The following is an 18,718-nucleotide window of genomic DNA, read 5'->3' as shown; positions in this document are numbered from 1 at the left end:
GTGCGTGATGCCGACATCATCAGCCCCGATGATTTTATTTTTTATTTGTTATTTGTTCTGATTTGACTTAGTTATAAGTAACGTGTTTTCCAATGAGCCAGAGGCCTAGCTACCCTTAGTGTTTTATTGTCTAACTCTTGTTAACGTAGTTCGAATGTCGATATGTAATCGTATCACTTTACATTTTTTTTTGTTTTTGTATCAGTTTTTTTTTGTTTCTCAAAGTGTTGTTCATTTTTTTGACGTTTCAATCAAATATTGTTTACCAATAGTGTTGTTGAGCGGGGACGCTCAAACTTAAGTCGGGAGGAGTGTAACAAGCAAACTTAAGTATAAGCCTACTTTACTTTTTACATCAAAATACCCCTATGGCTGGTTTTCCCCCTAATCTATCTGGCTGGTTGAAACCCTCGCGCGCAAACCGCGATACTCGGGGATTTTAAGAAAAACCCCGAGTGAACTCGTTCAGTGGTCCTTTGGGACACACGTGACCTCAGGAGTGAGACAATTTTCGACACAGGACGAGAAGAAAAAAAATTATAAAGAACAGATTGGAAAGGAGAGCAAAGGAGAAGGTGGTCAAGCACTCTTACTCTGGAGGAACCGCGGAAATCTAAATTTAAATGTGCGGTCAAAAACTATTCCACGCGTCTCCAACTTAATCTACATTTAAATGTGCGGTCAAAAACTATTCCCCGCGTCTCCAACTAACTTGAGGACTTCCAAACTAATCTTCCTCGAAGGAAGGACATATGTGAAGCAACGAACTTAATCATCCTCAAAAGAATCTCAAAGGAAAGAAGAACAATGCTAGCACGCGTGTCGCGTAAACCGTGAGTCACGAAAGTTAAATTTTTATAAGGGTTAACCAGCCAGAAACTATTATGTTATTATTATTTTAAACTCATCTCTCTAAATTCCATTTTACATAAACAACACTAATTTATCTATTAACAAGGGTCGAACCTGGTCTCATTAGTTTTTAATTTTAATTTAATCAATAGCTTTTAAAGCACAATGCGAACGTACTATAACTTTACCAATTAATTTAATATTTACCCTAGACAACTTAATTATCATCTTTAATTAAAACCCTTTAGTTTTAATTTCAGTATCAAGTAGTTAACTAAGAAGTAAAGAAAATATGTTCCAAACTTAACAACAGGGCAAACTTGAAATAACAGCGTGCTTTATCGTTTATAAATGTCATTGAATCGGAACTATGTATTACAACCCACCAGTGAAGTTTTCAATAAATAGAAGTATTATTAGGACTGTTCTCGAGCCGAGCTGAGCGAGCTTTTTAAAAGCTCGGCTCGGCTCTAGTCAAAAAAACGGCGGCTCGGCTCTATAATGATCGAGCCGAGCCGAGCTGGCTCAATTAATATATACATGTTTAAAAAAATTGCTACTACCAACGTCAAACTTGAGATTGACTATACACTCTTAAAAATATGCGTTTAAACTGCGTTTAATTTTGCACGCAAGTGTTCATATTTCATCGCACTGAATTTCTCTTGTGTGCAATGCTTTTCAGAGCGTTCAAAAACCTGTTTCGGCTAGTTTTTCGTATTCAATTTTCAGCGGTGGGGGTTGGAAAGGGGCTTACTGTCCCATTTCCAAGAAAATTGGGGCTAAATCCAGAACCCTTTACAAATAAAGAGAGGGGGCGAAAACGTCAAGCCTTTCGCGACTATACCTCTCCGCGTCTCTTTGGCCATTTTCTTTAGCCACTGTTCTCGAAGTCTCTAAGCCATCGTGTTCCACCATACTGCAACGGACTTTTTGTCTACCGGGAAATAATAATCCACAAATATATTAATTATAAAATTCGAAAAGCTACTCCAGGAAGAATCGGTTCTAAAGGTAAGCGAGCTTTCATTGTTTTAATTTAAAAACAAAAAGGGAATTTGTAAAATTTTAATGTTTATATGGGTGATTGCCAGAAAATATATTTCATTCAAATAGTACTATTGTAGCGTCCGTTGTTAACTCTTTAACCTAATGTCAAGAATGTATAATCCGTACAAAAAAATATTCTGAAAGAGGGCAACCTGGCCCGCCTTTGAACCTAACCACACCCTAACCACACCGAACCCTAACTCACCACAAATTTAATAAAATGGTCAGGTTGTCGTCTTCTGGAAGTTCTGGCCCACATTTTAATTTTTTGGGATGTATTTTAATTCATTTTATTTTCTCAATATTTTGTGACGTAGCTTTTTGATAATTTCGTCAATGCTGCTTTTTACTCAAAATAGAGAGATTAAGCCAACCTGGGTAACTAAACACTGGTTTCTTTTATTGAGACATACCTCTAGTCCACCTTTTTGGTTTACTTAATCTCTCTAGCGACCTTGGACAATTCTTTTTTTATATGAAAATGGTTTAACGTACACGTTTGTTTTCAATAACGTGGTTGCTTAACGTGTCTAAAAACTGGTATTGAAGGACGCTTTTCCCTATTTCCCGCCAAAAATCTCTCCACGCGCGGGCTCCAATAATACAATAGGAGGGGCTAGTAAATATTCGGGGATGTTTGGAAGATGTCTCACGTCTAAAGCTCCCTTCACAAACGTAGGAGAACCTAACCTCATAATATCCAGTTTGCTTTACATGGATTTTTAAGCACTGAGGTTTCCTTTCATTCAAAAGTTAACGGTTTCGATTTACAACTAAACAAACAAATATTTGGTATTAGCTTTTCTGTCTTTACCAAAATTTAGTGATCAGGGTTTCTGGATATTTTTATTCAAGCTATGGATTGATTTCTAAAACCAAAACTTAAATTTTCCCTTATAACCGGCTTTTCAACATTGTCTCCCGCTCTTGTGAAATCACCATTGGTTCCCCACTATTCCATTAAAAAGCAAAGCTTTATCCTCCACCTACTAAGCTTTGCTCCCATTTGGCGAAGTTTTTTGAATAATAGCTGACCGTTTAGTTTCACCGGCAAACAGTAGCGCCGCCAGGATTTTTTCTCGCGTAGGCACAGCGTGATCTAGAGGCCCCCTCCCCCTTTGTTTTTAAAAAATTATCATGCATCATGATGCATATATATATATATATATATATATATATATATATATATATATATATATATATATATATTTAGTGTAAGTGGTTTTGTATATTTCAGTAATATTTTCGAATTTTGGAATGTATTTCAGGATTTTGAGGAATATCTCTAGTTTTTAAGGGGGTTTTCCTTTTTTTGTGAGATTATTAGAAGTACGGACTTTTTGGCACCCGTGTCCCAGCTATCCCTACTCATACATTTAGTCAAAGAATGAAATTCTTCTGTTCGAGGCTTTTCCGAATTCATCGACCACTAACATAGGATTGTCTCTTATGTAGTTAGATAGATCACGATTAATTGAAAGTATGGCCAGGTCTGATAACCTTTCCTCCCCCATTGTAGTACGTAATCGTGTTTCAATTCTATTCAGGGAACTGAAACTTCTTTCTGAAACTGTATTGGCCACGGGAATGCACAAAACAACATTGTAATATTTTACTAGATCCCGAAAGCCATCTTTCATTGGCAATAAATACTTGTAACATTCGGCCACACTATTCAAATTTTTGGATTTTATTATATTTCTAGCTATGTTTATCTGACCTTTCAAAGAATCGAGGTCAAAATCCAGCCGGCTGTACTTTTGACAGTAAGCTGTGACTTCCTTTTCGTTAAGAAAGTTTTCCGAATGAGGATCAGACGCCATTATACCTTTGTATAGTGTCGCGTTTTCTAAAAGCCTTTTTTTCATTTCTGATACAAATTCATCAATGAGTTCGAAGTAAATGACTCTCATCTGGCCAATTATGGTTTTTACTTCCGTTTGTCGGTTACCTGTCGTGGTAATAATTACACTGTCTCGCAGTCTCATATTAGGGATTATCTTACGTTTCCGTGAAGCTAAAGGTTCGCTGGTACGTTCTGGCACAGGGATAAAAGCGGACTCAGCCAACTTTGAAGCTTCTTCCCAAATTAAGTCCAGCTTCTCAGAGTTTCTAACATTTTCTAAATTTCCTACAGTAGCTTCACAAATAACAATTGCTTGTGTGAAGACAACATTCGGACTTTGCAAATATTCAGAAAGGGAGTTTGTAATACCCAATACTTCATCTAAAGCCACAATCAAAATTAAGTTGTTAAAGTTTTGTAATTGAGAAATATACCCGCGGCACTCGGCTGCTTCTTCAGACTTTCCCTTCTCAATAACATTCTCTAATGCTAAAATCACGGCATTGAACCTATGTCTAAAATAGTGAAGGCCTTTTTTTTTGCTTGACCACCTTGTGTTGTAACTTTGTGGCATTTTTAGAATCTTGTCATAACCTAATTCTTTCTGGGAGTCTTCAAAATATGCGCTTCTTATAACCGAATTACTTTGAAAGTTGTATATTGCTTGTAGAAGACCGAGCAATTCTCGGACTGCCAAGATGTTGGAGCAACAGTCAACCAAAACTAAATTTAACCTGTGGGCGTAGCAATGCACATACGGACAATTCCCACCAACTGCCGCTTCAATTTTCACTCGCACTCCGTTTACATGCCCACTCATAACGCTAGCCCCATCATAGGTCTGTGCTACGCAGTTTCCTATTTTTAAACCACAATCCTTAAGAAGCTTGATAATGGCCAATGAAATGTTCTCGGAATCAAATTTATGTAAATCTGTATACCCCAAAAACCTTTCTATGACGGCTTCATCTCTAATTCTAGTATATCTAAGACATACACTCAACTGCTGTACACCCGCGTTGTCTCTTGTTTCATCGGCAATAACAGAATAAATTCCACCGGATTCATTTAGTTCTTGTAAAATCATTTTCCTTACTAAATTTCCACAAATATTAATTAGTTCATTTTGAATTGTACTATGCATATATTTGGCGTTATTAGGCATGTTTTCGCACTTGTCTCTCAAATCAGGGCATTTTGTTTTCAAAAGGTCTAAAATCTCAACAAAGTTGCCTCTGTTTCCATTTCGGTCATCAGACCTATGGCCCCGCAGGGCGAGATCTTGTTGGGCGCAGAGTATTATTATTTGCACGTGTGCGGATAGCACATGTCGGTTTCTAATAACATCCACTCTATGATGGTCATTAACCTGACACGCTACTGAACCGCTAGCTTTCGTTTCCAAATAATCCAAGTATTTTGGATATGATTGTTGATGAGAAGATTTAGACGAGTTAAAATGCTCTTCAAATTTTTTTGCCATATTTTTCCAGTCCGAAAACCCAGTAATAAAAGTCGTACTTCTTCTACTCGGAAAATGCCTACAACAAAAGCAATAAACCTTATCCTTTGCTACGGAGTATTCGAGCATTTCAAATTTGCTGTACCAAGAATAATTGAAGCCTCGATTTTTGCCACCAATTAAAGTTTTTGGGAAAGAACCCAGGTTTGGCTGAACGGGCAAACAATCTTTATCCAAACTAATATCCAAAGCATTTAAATTTGATAATGATTTTGTACTTCCCTCCTCTTTACTCCAGTTTTTAATGGGCTTTTGCTTTTCAATTATATCTGTATCGGTATCTCTAATTTTCAGTGCTTCTTCGGTAACCATTTCTGAACCTGAAAGCTCGAAAGCATTTATTTCAGGAAGAATGCCTTGAGTGGTTATCAAAGTTTCGGAATTATGTTTTTCAGCTTCAGTTTCGCATTCTACATCGTGCTCCTGAACCTCATGGTTCTCACCGAGACTACTAACATTCCCCATAAATGATGGTTGCAAAAACCGTTCCATTGCACCTCTCTGATTATCAACTAATATTTCATCTCTCTTTCTTTTTTGACGTTTTTGGGCCCCCGAAATGAATTTCCTTGAGTTCATATTTCTAGTTTTAAACTATCTATAGTAAACGCTTGGGTTTATAGTCTTAAAAAGACCGGGTTTTAGTCTTAAAAAAAGACTTGTTTAGCCTTAAGAAAAGACTGTTGTTTAGTCTTAAAAAAGACTGTTGTTTAGTCTTAAAAAAGACTGTTGTTTAGTCTTAAAAAAGACTTGTTTAGCCTTAAGAAAAGACTGTTGTTTAGTCTTAAAAAAGACTTGTTTAGCCTTAAGAAAAGACTGTTGTATAGTCTTAAAAAAGACTGTTGTTTAGCCTTAAAAACGACTGTTGTTTAGTCTTAAAAAAGACTGTTGTTTAGTCTTAAAAAAGACTGTTTAGTCTTAAAAAAGACTGTTTAGTCTTAAAAAAGACTGTTGTTTAGTCTTAAAAAAGACTGTTTAGTCTTAAAAAAGACTGTTTAGTCTTAAAAAAGACTGTTGTTTAGTCTTAAAAAAGACTGTTTAGTCTTAAAAAAGACTGTTGTTTAGTCTTAAAAAAGACTGTTGTTTAGTCTTAAAAAAGACTGTTGTTTAGTCTTAAAAAAGACTGTTGTTTAGTCTTAAAAAAGACTGTTGTTTAGTCTTAAAAAAGACTGTTGTTTAGTCTTAAAAAAGACTGTTGTTTAGTCTTAAAAAAGACTGTTGTTTAGTCTTAAAAAAGACTGTTGTTTAGTCTTAAAAAAGACTGTTGTTTAGTCTTAAAAAAGACTGTTGTTTAGTCTTAAAAAAGACTGTTGTTTAGTCTTAAAAAAGACTTGTTTTGTTTAGTCTTAAAAAAGACTGTTGTTTAGTCTTAAAAAAGACTGTTGTTTAGTCTTAAAAAAGACTTGTTTTGTTTAGTCTTAAAAATTTAAGCTCTACTACAAGATGACTAGTTTGCTCTGCTCAACAAGACGAAATGAAAAATATGACATGGTTTTCACAAAAAGGCGCCTTTTGCATCAAACCTGTGAACAAAGGGAGTGGGAACGGAATTTTTCGGATCCACTACGAGAAATGTGACGGCGGCGGGGGGGGACGACTGTCGGACGGGGACGTGAATGTATTGTCCTCTATAAGTTGGCTTTGTGCACGTAGGCACGTGCACAACGCCTCTTTCGTTCGCCTTCGCCATTGTTGCTTGACACCACTAGCGAAGCCTGAATGACCCAAAAATTTACTCTCGTATAATCTCGGGTGTTGTCGATACTAGTTTAGAGTTGGAAGATTTTATTCCTCTGCGCGACGTATGCCCCCTACGTTTTTAGGTCCTTTCTAGTTTTAATGCGAGAGGTGTAACCTGGGGTCAACGGTCAACAATTTAGCGGGGGATCTTGTTCTTTAGAATATAAAGAGAACGGGTTTTTGAAATGCTCTCTTGTACATTAAAAAGGCATAATGTAGCGAATATATCAAACAGGTACTAACGGACCCTTAGGGGAGTGAATGCAGGTGTGTGATGTTGTGTTTGATTTTAACAAATAGAAATATAAACCGTGAAAGTACATAAAGTAATTAAACGCTGTTACAGTAAGAAATAAAATTTTATTTGAAGGCCTCTATAGGCACGTTTTTAAAAATATGGAGGCCCCCCCAAGTAGGCCAAAATTTTTCAACGTAGGCACGTGCCTACCCGTGCCTACTGCTGGCGGCGCTACTGCCGGCAAAAAAGTCTTTATTCTGATTGTACGTCGTACACGCACTTCTTTCGCTGCGAATACTTTTCTCTCCCACCAAGTGGGAACTAGTCTTTAAATGAGTTGAATGGCTATCAAGAATAGAGTTCTATCGGTTACGGGGAGGGTGACATTAAACTCCGCCCATTCGCCATTTTGGCGGCAGAATTTAACATGAGCTCTATAGCCACCAGAAGGTGACGCCATCTGTTGGCTTGTTAATTTCATTGGCTGAAAAACCAATAACGTCTCACCCCCCTCAGCAAATATTACTCTATTAAATCGTTGTTAACTATCGAATAATAATTGAAAAATTATAATGAAATTTCCCTTTTTGTGTGGTAATTTTTTTAAGTCTTTCCAGAATAATAATTCATGTTATCTTTTCAGATATAAAACATATATTAACAGAATCACACTTTATCCACCTGTCTCTATAAAAGTCCATATTTTAGTAATTTATATGGTAAGCCTTTCCACATGCATTTAGTTTTATGTTCAATGTCAGTATAGGAAATGGTGACGTTTACGTGCTACTTTTGCAACATTAAGAGATTTACATTTTTATCCTGGTTGAAACATATACGGCTATTGCACTCGCATGAACCAAATCGGTATTTTAAATGTATATTTGAGCCTTGCTCTAAAGGATTCCGAAACTTTGGCTCTTTAAGATCACACCTATATAGAAACCACATAATTAAGGGTCATCCTTTGGATAATTGTAGCGTAGTTAACACGGATAACCCTTTATTAACATGCCCTTCTATGGCAGAGATCAATATCGATAACAATTCCTCAGATTCTGATGACAATGATGATTCAAATATAGATAATAGACGAGTTAACTTATCGGATCTTGAAAGATTTGCTGCTTTGATGATTTTAGAAATTAGGGAAAAACACAAATTGCCAATTTCAATTTCAACCACTATTGCTAATAATATTGGCGCTTTACTAGAATTATTTATTGAAGTATTTTCTAACGGAACTGCTACTATACGAGACGCGACTCTAGAAGCTTTAAGTTGGTCCAATTCTTTTTTAAGTATTGTAAGGAGCGAGTATTACCTTTACAAATATTGTAAAGAAAATCTTCATTTAGTAGAGGCAACGAATTACATTCTTGGGACTGAGAGAGTCAAATTCAAGAGTTGTTAAGCATACTTTAAGCTATGTCTCAGTATTGAAAGTGCTTAAGCGTTATTTGGAACATAGTGATACGTGGGAAGAATTAAACTCTCAACGCGATAATTGTAAGGAGCGGTTTCTAACAGATTTTCATGACGGAAGTATTTGTAAGAACCATACGTTTTTCGGAAAAAATTCTAAACATGTACGACTCCATTTTTACTTGGATGAAGTCGAATTAATCAACCCTCTGGGTGCGAAACGAGGCAAACACAAAGTTACTCTAATATACTTTACCGTGGGCAACATTAGTGCTAAACATAGGAGTAAACTGAGTAGCATAAAATTGGCGTTAGTGGTGAGATATACTTTCGTTAAGAAATATGGATATCCCAAAATTTTAAAGCCTCTGCTAGATGACATTGAATACTTTCAGACCAATGGAATAAGTGTTAATGGAACCACCGTTAAGGGTTCTGTGGCAACCATTTCTGCAGATAACTTGTCATCTCAGAGTGTCGGGGGTTTTAGGCAATCTTTTTCCTCTGGCAGAATTTGCCGTCACTGCATGATTGATAAAACAAGAGGTTACAAGTAAACCCTTACAATTTTGTCGCGCTTTCTAATGTATTTTAGCAATGTATAATGAACTCCATATTGATTTAATAGCAAAGGATAATTATTACAAAAACTATATTTAGGCACTGTATAATTAATGCCTTACTTATATACAGTAACATTGCTAATTAATATTGAAATCGTATAAAGAATATCTCCTCAACAAAAGCCGAGATACAACAAACCCCAAAAAATCCTTATTTCTCAGCCTGTTACGGCTACAATGACAGGGAGCCGAACATAAAGAGGTCACACAAAAGACACGTGTCCTTGGAATGACCCATATTAGTTTAAAACACGTTTCCGCACAATTTAAATGAGATCATAGTGTTTAGCAGACGGCATAATGAATTTTAAACTTTTTAGGACGGTCTGAGACAAGGACTAGGCAATATCCACGTCGGCGTTACAGCGTCACTTTCGGCGAAAATGAGCCAAATAACGATGAAACCGAATTAAAAAATTAAACACCGTTAGCGGAATGCAGTGAGCAACAAAAAATGTCGAGTCCGCACGTTTAATTACCGAAATTCAAAGAATAACAGCGAAAACATGATAGTGGAGGTATTTTTAGTAAGGTCTCAAACACAGTTATAGAAAAGCCCCGTCATGAGTCCCGAGGAACAAACAATACGAGCTTTTCCAAGACCTATGGCAAAACGCTGCCAGTAGATAAAACCAAAAGACGGCGATAACACGAAAAATAGTTTAAATCACTGAAAATTAAGTTTGATTACCGTTAACGGAAGGCTTTAGAAGTCGTTATGTGCAAAAATCAAACGAAGCCAACTCGATCACGCGCTCAGCAAAAAAAATCCTTATTTCTCAGCCTGTTACGGCTACAATGCGGCTCTGGAGCAATGAGTTAGATCTCTATGAGATAGATAGAGTTACAATTCAAATACTCGCGTATGCGTATTTTATTTAACACGTTTAAAAACTATCTTGACAGCTTGTTACACAGATTATAGCAGCAGACGTTAATAAAAAAGTTCTTAGGGTGGCGCCACCCGTATTTGATAAAGATTCATGCTCGATAAAAGGTGTATTGCGAAACGTCGATCTCGAGATCTCACGTTGTGACTCTAGGTTTCATATATATATTCTATCTCATTGCTCTGGAGTAGTTTAAAGAGAGCGAAGGCGAGACGACGACGAAGGCGGAGCTGACGACGAAGGCGGAGCTAATCTTCCGTTTTTATGTCTTTTATGTCTCCGTAATATTTTTTCTCCATCATAGATGGCGACAAAATAAAAATCTAAGGAGTTGTTTTGAAGAATCTAAAATGGTTTTAAGGTCTGAAGAAGTTCACAATTATCATCTAGATGCTATTACAAAAGATCCAAATAATATAAGGATTTATGGTGTAACAGGTCCATCCCCATTTTCAATTTTACCTGATTTTAAAATTACACAATCGTTACCCCCGGACATAATGCATGACATTTTTGAGGGTGTAGCACCAATGATTCTTAATCTCGTTGTTAACCATATTGTAGGGGAAGACCTTATGTCGTTGGGTGATATCAATGAAAAAATTACCAATTTTTCTTACGGGGATTTACACACTGTAAAAAATAATGGTTTACTTCTATTCCATTAATGGATATATCACTTTTGTCAGAAAACCAAACCCTATCCGGTTTGTTTTTGAACCCTTATGGGCATACGTAATGGATCGGTACAGCACCAATATCATTCCCATCATGGATGTTATTTAAACCATTATGGGCATATGTAATGGATCGGTATAGCACCAATATCATTCTCATTATGGATGTTATTTAAACCATTATGGGCATATGTAATGGATCGGTACAGCACCAATATCATTCTCATTATGGATGTTATTTAAACCATCATTATTCCCATCATGGATGTTATTTAAACCATCATTATTCCAACCATGGATGTTTCATAACCCGTTATTATTCCCACCATGGATGTTATTTAACCCGTTATTATTCCCATCATGGGTGTTCTTTTAACCGTTATTATGCCTATCATGGATGATATTTTAACCGTTATAATTCCCATCATGGATATTTTTATACCGTTAATATTCCTATAATCGATGATAATTTAACCATTATTATTCCCATCATGGATGTTATTTAAACTATCATTATTCCAACCATGGATGTTTCTTAACCCGTTATTATTCCCACCATGGATGTTATTTAACCCCTTATTGTTCCCATCATGGGTGTTCTTTTAACCGTTACTATGCCTATCATGGATGATATTTTAACCGTTATTATTCCCATCATGGATGTTTTTTAAACCGTTATTATTCCCATAATCGATGATATTTTAACCGTTATTATTCCCACCATGGATGATATTTATACCCTTTATGATGAATTCTACATTAACTTCTCGATTGCCGTGTAAACACCATCCTCTCGTTTCACCCCAACTATATTCATAGTAGCTAGAAACCGATTACGACAGGACCTTTCAATAATCTGATGGCCACCATAATGCTTTATTTTAGTTTAAAATCTAAACCCGATTATTTAAATGTATATTTGACTTTCGGCTCACTCTGAACCGTTAATGTCTCTTCATTACAGAGACGAATAACAAAACCCATATTTTAATTCACCTCGGGCCTCAATTGTCTACTCTTTGATTCTCTAGGCCTATTATGGATAATGGTTGAGTTTTCCGACGAAGTATAAGCCTTCGCGTTCTTTTTGTATTATCTAAAGCAAGGATTATTCTATATACAGATGTAGTATAGCTTAAGTAATATATAAACAGCCATTTCAAATAATAATATTTAAGAATATCCTTGGAATCTCAAAATGAAACAGAGAGTTAAAACTACCTAACTACTAAAAGAATCGAAATTACGAAAATATTTCCATGAAATCAATTTATATTACGAAAAAAGGAAATATTAAAGTTTTGAAAGATTTCTTTACACAAGCGAACTGTTAACGCAGAGAATTATTATAGCAACGGACAGACACACACAGACAAACACATATACTGCTATTTAACTCTGTCTGTATTAATTTTGAGTTGATAAACCAGATTATCTTAAATTCTAAAATAAATATAATTAATATTATATATTTTCTTCGTTAATTATTCACCTTGTTGAGCGTTACATCGTTTTAAAAAAAATAATTAGACATTCTTGAGAGACTTGACTAATATTGACGTTTGAAATGAAGGATACGCCTGCTGTTTCGCTGTACTCAAATCTCAGATATTGATAAGGGCAGCGCGACTGCGTGAACTTTTGATGGAAGCCCCACCATTGGGAGGCTAGACGTTTCTCGTAACCCTAGCTGATCACTGCGTCTGTCTTAACCTTAACGATGATGATAGAGATAGAAGCCAGTAAGCACAGACTGGTGTCCATGTGCTAAGGACAAAAGACCGGATGATGGTGGTGTATTGAAGCCAGTAAGTACAGACTGGTGTCCATGTGGGATGGACAAAAACAAGAAGTTGGTAGTGTTAGACAGTGTAAGAGGAATACAATTTTAGAAATTTCCGGGTACTGTATATGCGGTTCGGAAATTGAGCACACTTTTGCTCCGATTTGCAAACTGAGAACGCGGTCCCCTGGGGTGTAGCAACAGACACTCACCTCGAAACTCGGACCTCTCCGTGAAATAATTCACTCGGAGAGGTAATAAAAAATAAATAGTAAATGGTTTCATTAAAAGTTGGGAAACCAAAATAAACGTCTCCGAGTTGAGACGAGGGCGTACTCTTTCAAACAAAAATTCACTTTCTAAACACAGGTCCATTAGTTAATGAGAAAAACCGGAAATACATAGTTCGCATTTGGCGAGTTATTGCCAAGGGCATTTGTAAAGGTTGAAGCGTATAATCATTTTCAATGTATCCTCAATTCTAATGCGAACCTAATATCTATCACTTAAATGTGGATTTAACTTTCGGCTCACTCTGAACCGTAAAGACCTCCTTAAAGAGGGCACGAAACAAGGTCAATTTTCGTTTTTATCTAAGACATATTATTTCATAGAACCGATCGTTTAAATGAAGTATTAATATTCATATCATCTATTGAAGTTATAATTTTCGTTTACACTATATATAAATGTAGTAAAGCTGAATTAAAAATTAAACACCAAATTTGAAATGTTAATATCAAAAGATGTTCTTAAATATTGACATGAAACAGAGTTTTACACCTACACAACTACTAAAAGAATCGTAATGCCGAAAAATATTTAAAATATTTCCTTTCAATATTCTGCAAAAAGAAAATGTTACCGTTTTGTAACAGATCTTTTCATCCTACTCGCTTTATATTAACATGATATTAACTTTGGTATGCGTGTAGTGTTTCGATTCAGATGCAATCTTCATTACTCGTTCTATATAAACTCTCTCTTGTGTCATTCCAAAGAAAGAGGTTTATCTTAAATAGTTAAATAAATGTAACTGATATTAAATATTTTAATCGTCAGTGTTTTACGTTAATTATAGTTAAGTCGGTTTATGAATCTTAATTCCTAAAATAATTTTAATCACAGATATCTTTAACGTTATACTTCTCGGGATCACCTATATCAGATCTTTTGTAAATTTAGGGTATATAAGGCGATTGATTCACACTATGGGATAAGAAAATGCGCGATTGCGTGAACCTTTGGTGGAAGCCCTGCCATTGGGTGGCTAGACGTTTATCTTAATCCTAGCCCCTCGCCGCGTACATTTTAAGCCTAACGACGATGATGGAGTAGAAGCCAATGTTGCAGATTGGTGTCTATGTGGTATAGACGAAAGACCAGTAGATGGTGGTGTTAGAAGACAATAAGAACAGATTATTGTGCTTGCGGTGTACACGAAAGGCGAGTGCACAGTGTTGTTTTTAGAAGCCATTAAATAGCGGTTGGCATTGGGTGAAACAATGGCGGTTAGACAGCAGATGAAGGTGTAATGGAGAGTTAAAGATTAGCGTTAAATAAGATGGATAAAGCAAGGAAGTAAAATTTTCACAATTTCTGTGTACTGCGAACTCGGTCCGGAAATCGCGAACACGTTAGCTACGATTTGCTAACTGCGAACGCGGTGACAGACAGACACACACAGACACGTCCAGTGTAATACCTCTCCGTGACGTCATTGTCACTCTGAGAAGAAAAAACTATGGCTGTGTCAACAGTTTAAATTTAAACTAATGGGCCAACGTTTAAATTTTATGCTTGTTATGGAATAGAGTAAAAATTGTTAACTATTTTTAAACCAAATTTTAACCATATACCCTAATTTTCCATTATCAAACCTAATATGGAATATAGAACAATGTATAACTATGTTTATACCATATTTTAACCAGATATCCTGACTTTCCATTACCAAACCATATATGGAATAGAGAAAAAATGGTTAATTATTTTTAAACCAAATTCGAACCATATAGCCAACTTTCCATTATCAAACCATATATGGAATGGTCAAAAGTTTTTAACATAAACCATTTCTTAACCATATTTTAACCACTTATCCTAACATGCCATTATCAAACCATATATGGAACAGTCAAACATTTAAGATAAACCATTCATGCACCATCAATGGTTTGCCAATCAAAACAAACCATAATCACACCATTGTCTAGCAAAATTTAAACCATTAATGATGCAGCGGGAGAGGATATACCCTTTTTATACCATTTATGAACCATTATTTTTAACAGTGCACATTAAAGACAAATGCGTACCCATTACCAAAGGAATTTTAAATGAAGGCACCACTCTAGTGGGTACAGCCGCTCAAAAGAGGTGCTTATTATATTTTTTCCCTATTTTATTTGGTTCAGCGGTAGCCTCAGGTGATACGTATTGGACTTTACTTCTCACACTAATTGAAATTATAGAACTAGTGACAGCACCCGTAGTTGACACTAAATGGCTTTCGTATCTTTATGAAATTACAATAGATCTGTTCAAATTGCTTAAAACAATACCGAACTCGCGCTTAACTCCTAAACTCCATTACATGATACATTACGCAAGACTTACTAAGTTATACGGACCCTTGATTCGTTTATGGTGCATGAGATTCGAGGCTAAACATCAATATTTTAAAAATATAGCTACCACATCAAGGAATTTTAGAAATATAGCAGCAACACTTTCAAAACGTCACCAGCTACTCCAGTGCTGGGAATTATGCGGTAACAGCGGCATTCAGAATGTAGACTTTGCAAAAGCTAAAAAAATACATTTTGACAACTTGCCGACCAAGCTAAAAACTAAATTATTAGATATAATTGAATCAAAATCTAAACCAATAAAAACCCAATCAGCATCTGAGATAATATATAATTCGGTTACGTATAAAGTAGGTTATTTGTTTCCAATTTTTGTTTCTGAAAATTTGCACCCTATATTTTTAAAAATTTACTTCATATTGGAAATACTTGAAAAGTGGTATCTTTGTGGAAAGGCTACCTATTGCACTGAATACTTGGACCATTATAACTGTGGAGAGGAAGATACAGATTGGAATATTATTAGCCCAGGCCAGGAAATAGATAGCTTTCCCTTACAATCATACCAAATTGACTCAAAAGATGTCATTATTCTTAAACACAAGATTGTAATGTTAAAGGAATAGCTTTTTAGAGATGGCCTTAAAAATGTTTGAATATCACGTTACGTACAAAGAAGAAAAACAGCTCTTATCATGCAGTGAATTAACTACGATGGAAGAGTTTACTTTAAAAATAGAAAATTTGTTTGAAGAATCCAACTTTAAAGTTAAGAAAATCCAGATTTTTCATAATGGTTTTAAGGAGTGGGTCAATTACAATGAGAAAAACAAAATACCAGAAAGTATGTCAAAAATAAATGTGATTGCACATGAGACCAAAGAGGACGCGGCTGGTGAAGCTGTCATGTAAGACAACCGGATAAAACTAAATTAATTTAAGGGCTAAAATAACTTGGTATTAATAGGGCTAGTTCTTCAACTAGCAGCTCGCCATCAAACTTCACTGATGTTGTTCAAATTTCTGAAGATGATGGAAATCTTTCGACTAATCTGAGCCAAAGACGACTTCCTTGCTCTTATGTCATACCTACTCTATCTCCAGCTATTTTAACCTTGATTAATGAAAAGAACACTCTAGTATTCGAAAGGTCATTTCGTTCACAGATCGTCAATATATTGTTTGAAGATATGACCAAGTATAGCTGGTAGGCATAGGATTTTTGACGTAGTTTCCTTGATTTTGTCATAGTTCTGTATTTTAGGTATCCAACTGGATTGGATTATGACACTGTAGGAAGTCAGCTAATTAAAAAACACAAGTTTCTCAGGGATAGACTTTCCGTTTCTTCTGGTTACGTAAGTTTTAAGTCTTATGGTAAATTATACAAATTGCCAGGGAACGACCCATGCAGAAATACTAGATTTTTAAGATTAGTTTACTATAAAAATTCAGACCTATAAAATTAACCCATAATACGTTAAGCTACCTTACGTGGCGCGATATTTCATAGTGAGTAACCTTCCATAGGACACATGGACTACATCACTCAAAAACAAGTTTCGTCATTTTCGCATGTCATTCACTAATTTGAAAAGTGTCATGGAAATGAAAGAACGACATGGAAAGAACACAAAGGGTTACTTAAGCAGACATGAAAAGCTAAAAGATTTGGCAACACAACCTGAAGGAGATGAATCTCCACCAAATAAAGCTAAGCGATTGAGTGCAGTGGTAAAAGGACCTATGAATGATGTAATATACGAACAATCAAATTTATAGCATGTTGTTGAAAATAGACCCTTTCGGGTATTGGTGAGGATGATGATAGCATCGAGGATCATACAGTGACTTTGCGAAAAGAAGCAATGAAATTGCATCCAGATCAATCGGTTATTGAAGATAAAATGCTTCGTACAATGAAGTCAAGACAGAAGTATGCCTTTGAACATTCAGTTAAGGAGGTCATTGAAAGGTTCCCCATGTTGTCCAAAAAATATCAGGTAGGGGAGGGAGAAAAAATTCCAAATATGTTCAATATATATAATTTTTTATCATATGATAGATGATTAAGGAACTGAATATGATGTTCGATTTGAGACCGTCGGCAGAAACACTTTTAAAGCATTACTTTAATCAAAAAACAGATAAAATATTTAAACTTTTGGATAAAAAGAAAAACGCTCAGAAGTTGATAAACATGGTTAAACACCAAACCGAGTTATTGACAAGCGAATCCAAAAATGGTAACTATTAAACTTGCAAGTACAATATATTCAACATATTTAAAAAAAATATTTGTAGAACTTGAGGTCCGCGCTTGCATTTTACTCATGCCATGCCTTTTTGGGGAAAACCTTGGCAAATGGATGACCCACAATGTAAGGTTTTTAAACTTTGTCCATATTTTGACAGTTATGTAGTATTATATAATATTAATGAGGCAGTTAATTGAACAGTTATGTATGAAAGAGGTCAAATGTTACAAACTTGTGGTTTTCTTAAGAAAATGTTAAATATGGTTAGTTAACAGTTATCTTAACGTTGATAGGAATCAAAACATGCAGCTCCAATTATTCACTTCTTCAGTGAAGATTGCTTTAATTCAGAGGTAGAGGTCATTATCGAAAAGGAGACGTTCGAAGTAAACAGTATTCAAGGGGCTGTCGCCACTTTGTTCTCGGGATATTACACATTTCAGTTGGAATACCCCAAAGAACTGAAAAGAACGATGGAATTTTTTTCAGAAAATTATAAAATTCAGCCTGAAAAGATCTCCTCTTCCATTATTAATACTGTGAATAAGTTGGTAGTATAAATTTTGACCAAATATTATTAATTTTGGCTGAGCTTTGAGTCACAATATGTGTTATTATTGATTTAAAATTTAACACACATTTTTTTAAAAAATAATGAAATATTTTTGCACTGAAAATTTGTTACAAACGTTGAGGGATGAAATTTTTGTTTAAAATTCACAATAATAGTTAAAAAATGAATTAAATTTTTATTTAAAATTCATTATGAAGAGTTGAAGAAGTGAATTAAATTTTGATTTAAAATGATTCAAAATAATAATGAATTAAAATTTGATTTCAAACTTGAAAACGCCTTTTATTTTTCACGAGACCTTGGCAAATAACAGATTTGGTGTTCAAAGCACAGTAGCTTTTATTAATCTTAATTACCGCGTATTTATCATATTTTGAACAGAACGTGCAATTATTAGATAAATATTAACAATAAAATTAAAGAACCTAGATTGAAGGCCTATTTATCCGAATTGGAACGCATATCCATCCGAAGTGGTACACTTCTTTATCCGAAATTCAATGCACATTTATAGGAAATTGTGCGCTTGCTTTTCCCAATTTCAACGCATATTTGCGTCAATTTCAACGCATATTTGTCCCAATTTCAACGCATATTTGTCCCAATTTCAAAGCATATTTGTCCCAATTTCAACGCATATTTGTCCCAA

At 35.2% G+C, this 18,718-nt stretch overlaps 2 protein-coding genes and 1 long non-coding RNA gene across 4 annotated transcripts; 1 reads left to right on the top strand and 2 right to left on the bottom strand.

Annotated features, from left to right (window-relative positions):
• Positions 1-1,750: 1,750 nt before the first annotated feature.
• Positions 1,751-18,142, top strand: LOC149587174 (uncharacterized). Of its 2 annotated transcripts, XM_089863684.1 has the most exons (10): positions 1,751-1,866; positions 7,892-7,967; positions 15,864-16,145; positions 16,205-16,444; positions 16,502-16,595; positions 16,768-16,971; positions 17,037-17,240; positions 17,303-17,483; positions 17,542-17,618; positions 17,789-18,142. In XM_089863684.1, the coding sequence occupies exons 3-10, from the start codon at positions 15,874-15,876 to the stop codon at positions 18,053-18,055; spliced, it is 1,539 nt and encodes a 512-aa protein (XP_089719810.1). In that variant the 5' UTR covers positions 1,751-1,866; positions 7,892-7,967; positions 15,864-15,873; the 3' UTR covers positions 18,056-18,142. The 2 variants fall into 2 exon arrangements, with proteins under 2 accessions (XP_089719810.1, XP_089719809.1); XM_089863683.1 differs by lacking the exons at positions 1,751-1,866; positions 7,892-7,967 and having other exon boundaries at positions 15,780-16,145.
• On the bottom strand, positions 3,279-5,849 carry LOC149587176 (zinc finger MYM-type protein 1-like). Its single transcript, XM_089863505.1, has one exon. It carries the CDS (start codon positions 5,847-5,849, stop codon positions 3,279-3,281), a length of 2,571 nt encoding a protein of 856 aa, XP_089719631.1.
• Positions 9,274-10,503, bottom strand: LOC149587175 (uncharacterized). The gene is made up of 2 exons (XR_016380294.1): positions 9,776-10,503; positions 9,274-9,667 (listed from the first exon to the last, which is right to left on the bottom strand). It is a non-coding gene; the product is annotated as an uncharacterized LOC149587175 (long non-coding RNA).
• Positions 18,143-18,718: the final 576 nt, after the last annotated feature.

This window comes from Phalangium opilio, unplaced genomic scaffold (assembly GCF_054372755.1).
Source record: "Phalangium opilio isolate 3A_F unplaced genomic scaffold, DU_Popi_V2 ptg001170l_1, whole genome shotgun sequence".
NCBI classification, from domain to species: domain Eukaryota; kingdom Metazoa; phylum Arthropoda; class Arachnida; order Opiliones; family Phalangiidae; genus Phalangium; species Phalangium opilio.
This window is presented reverse-complemented; position numbering and strand designations above follow the sequence as displayed.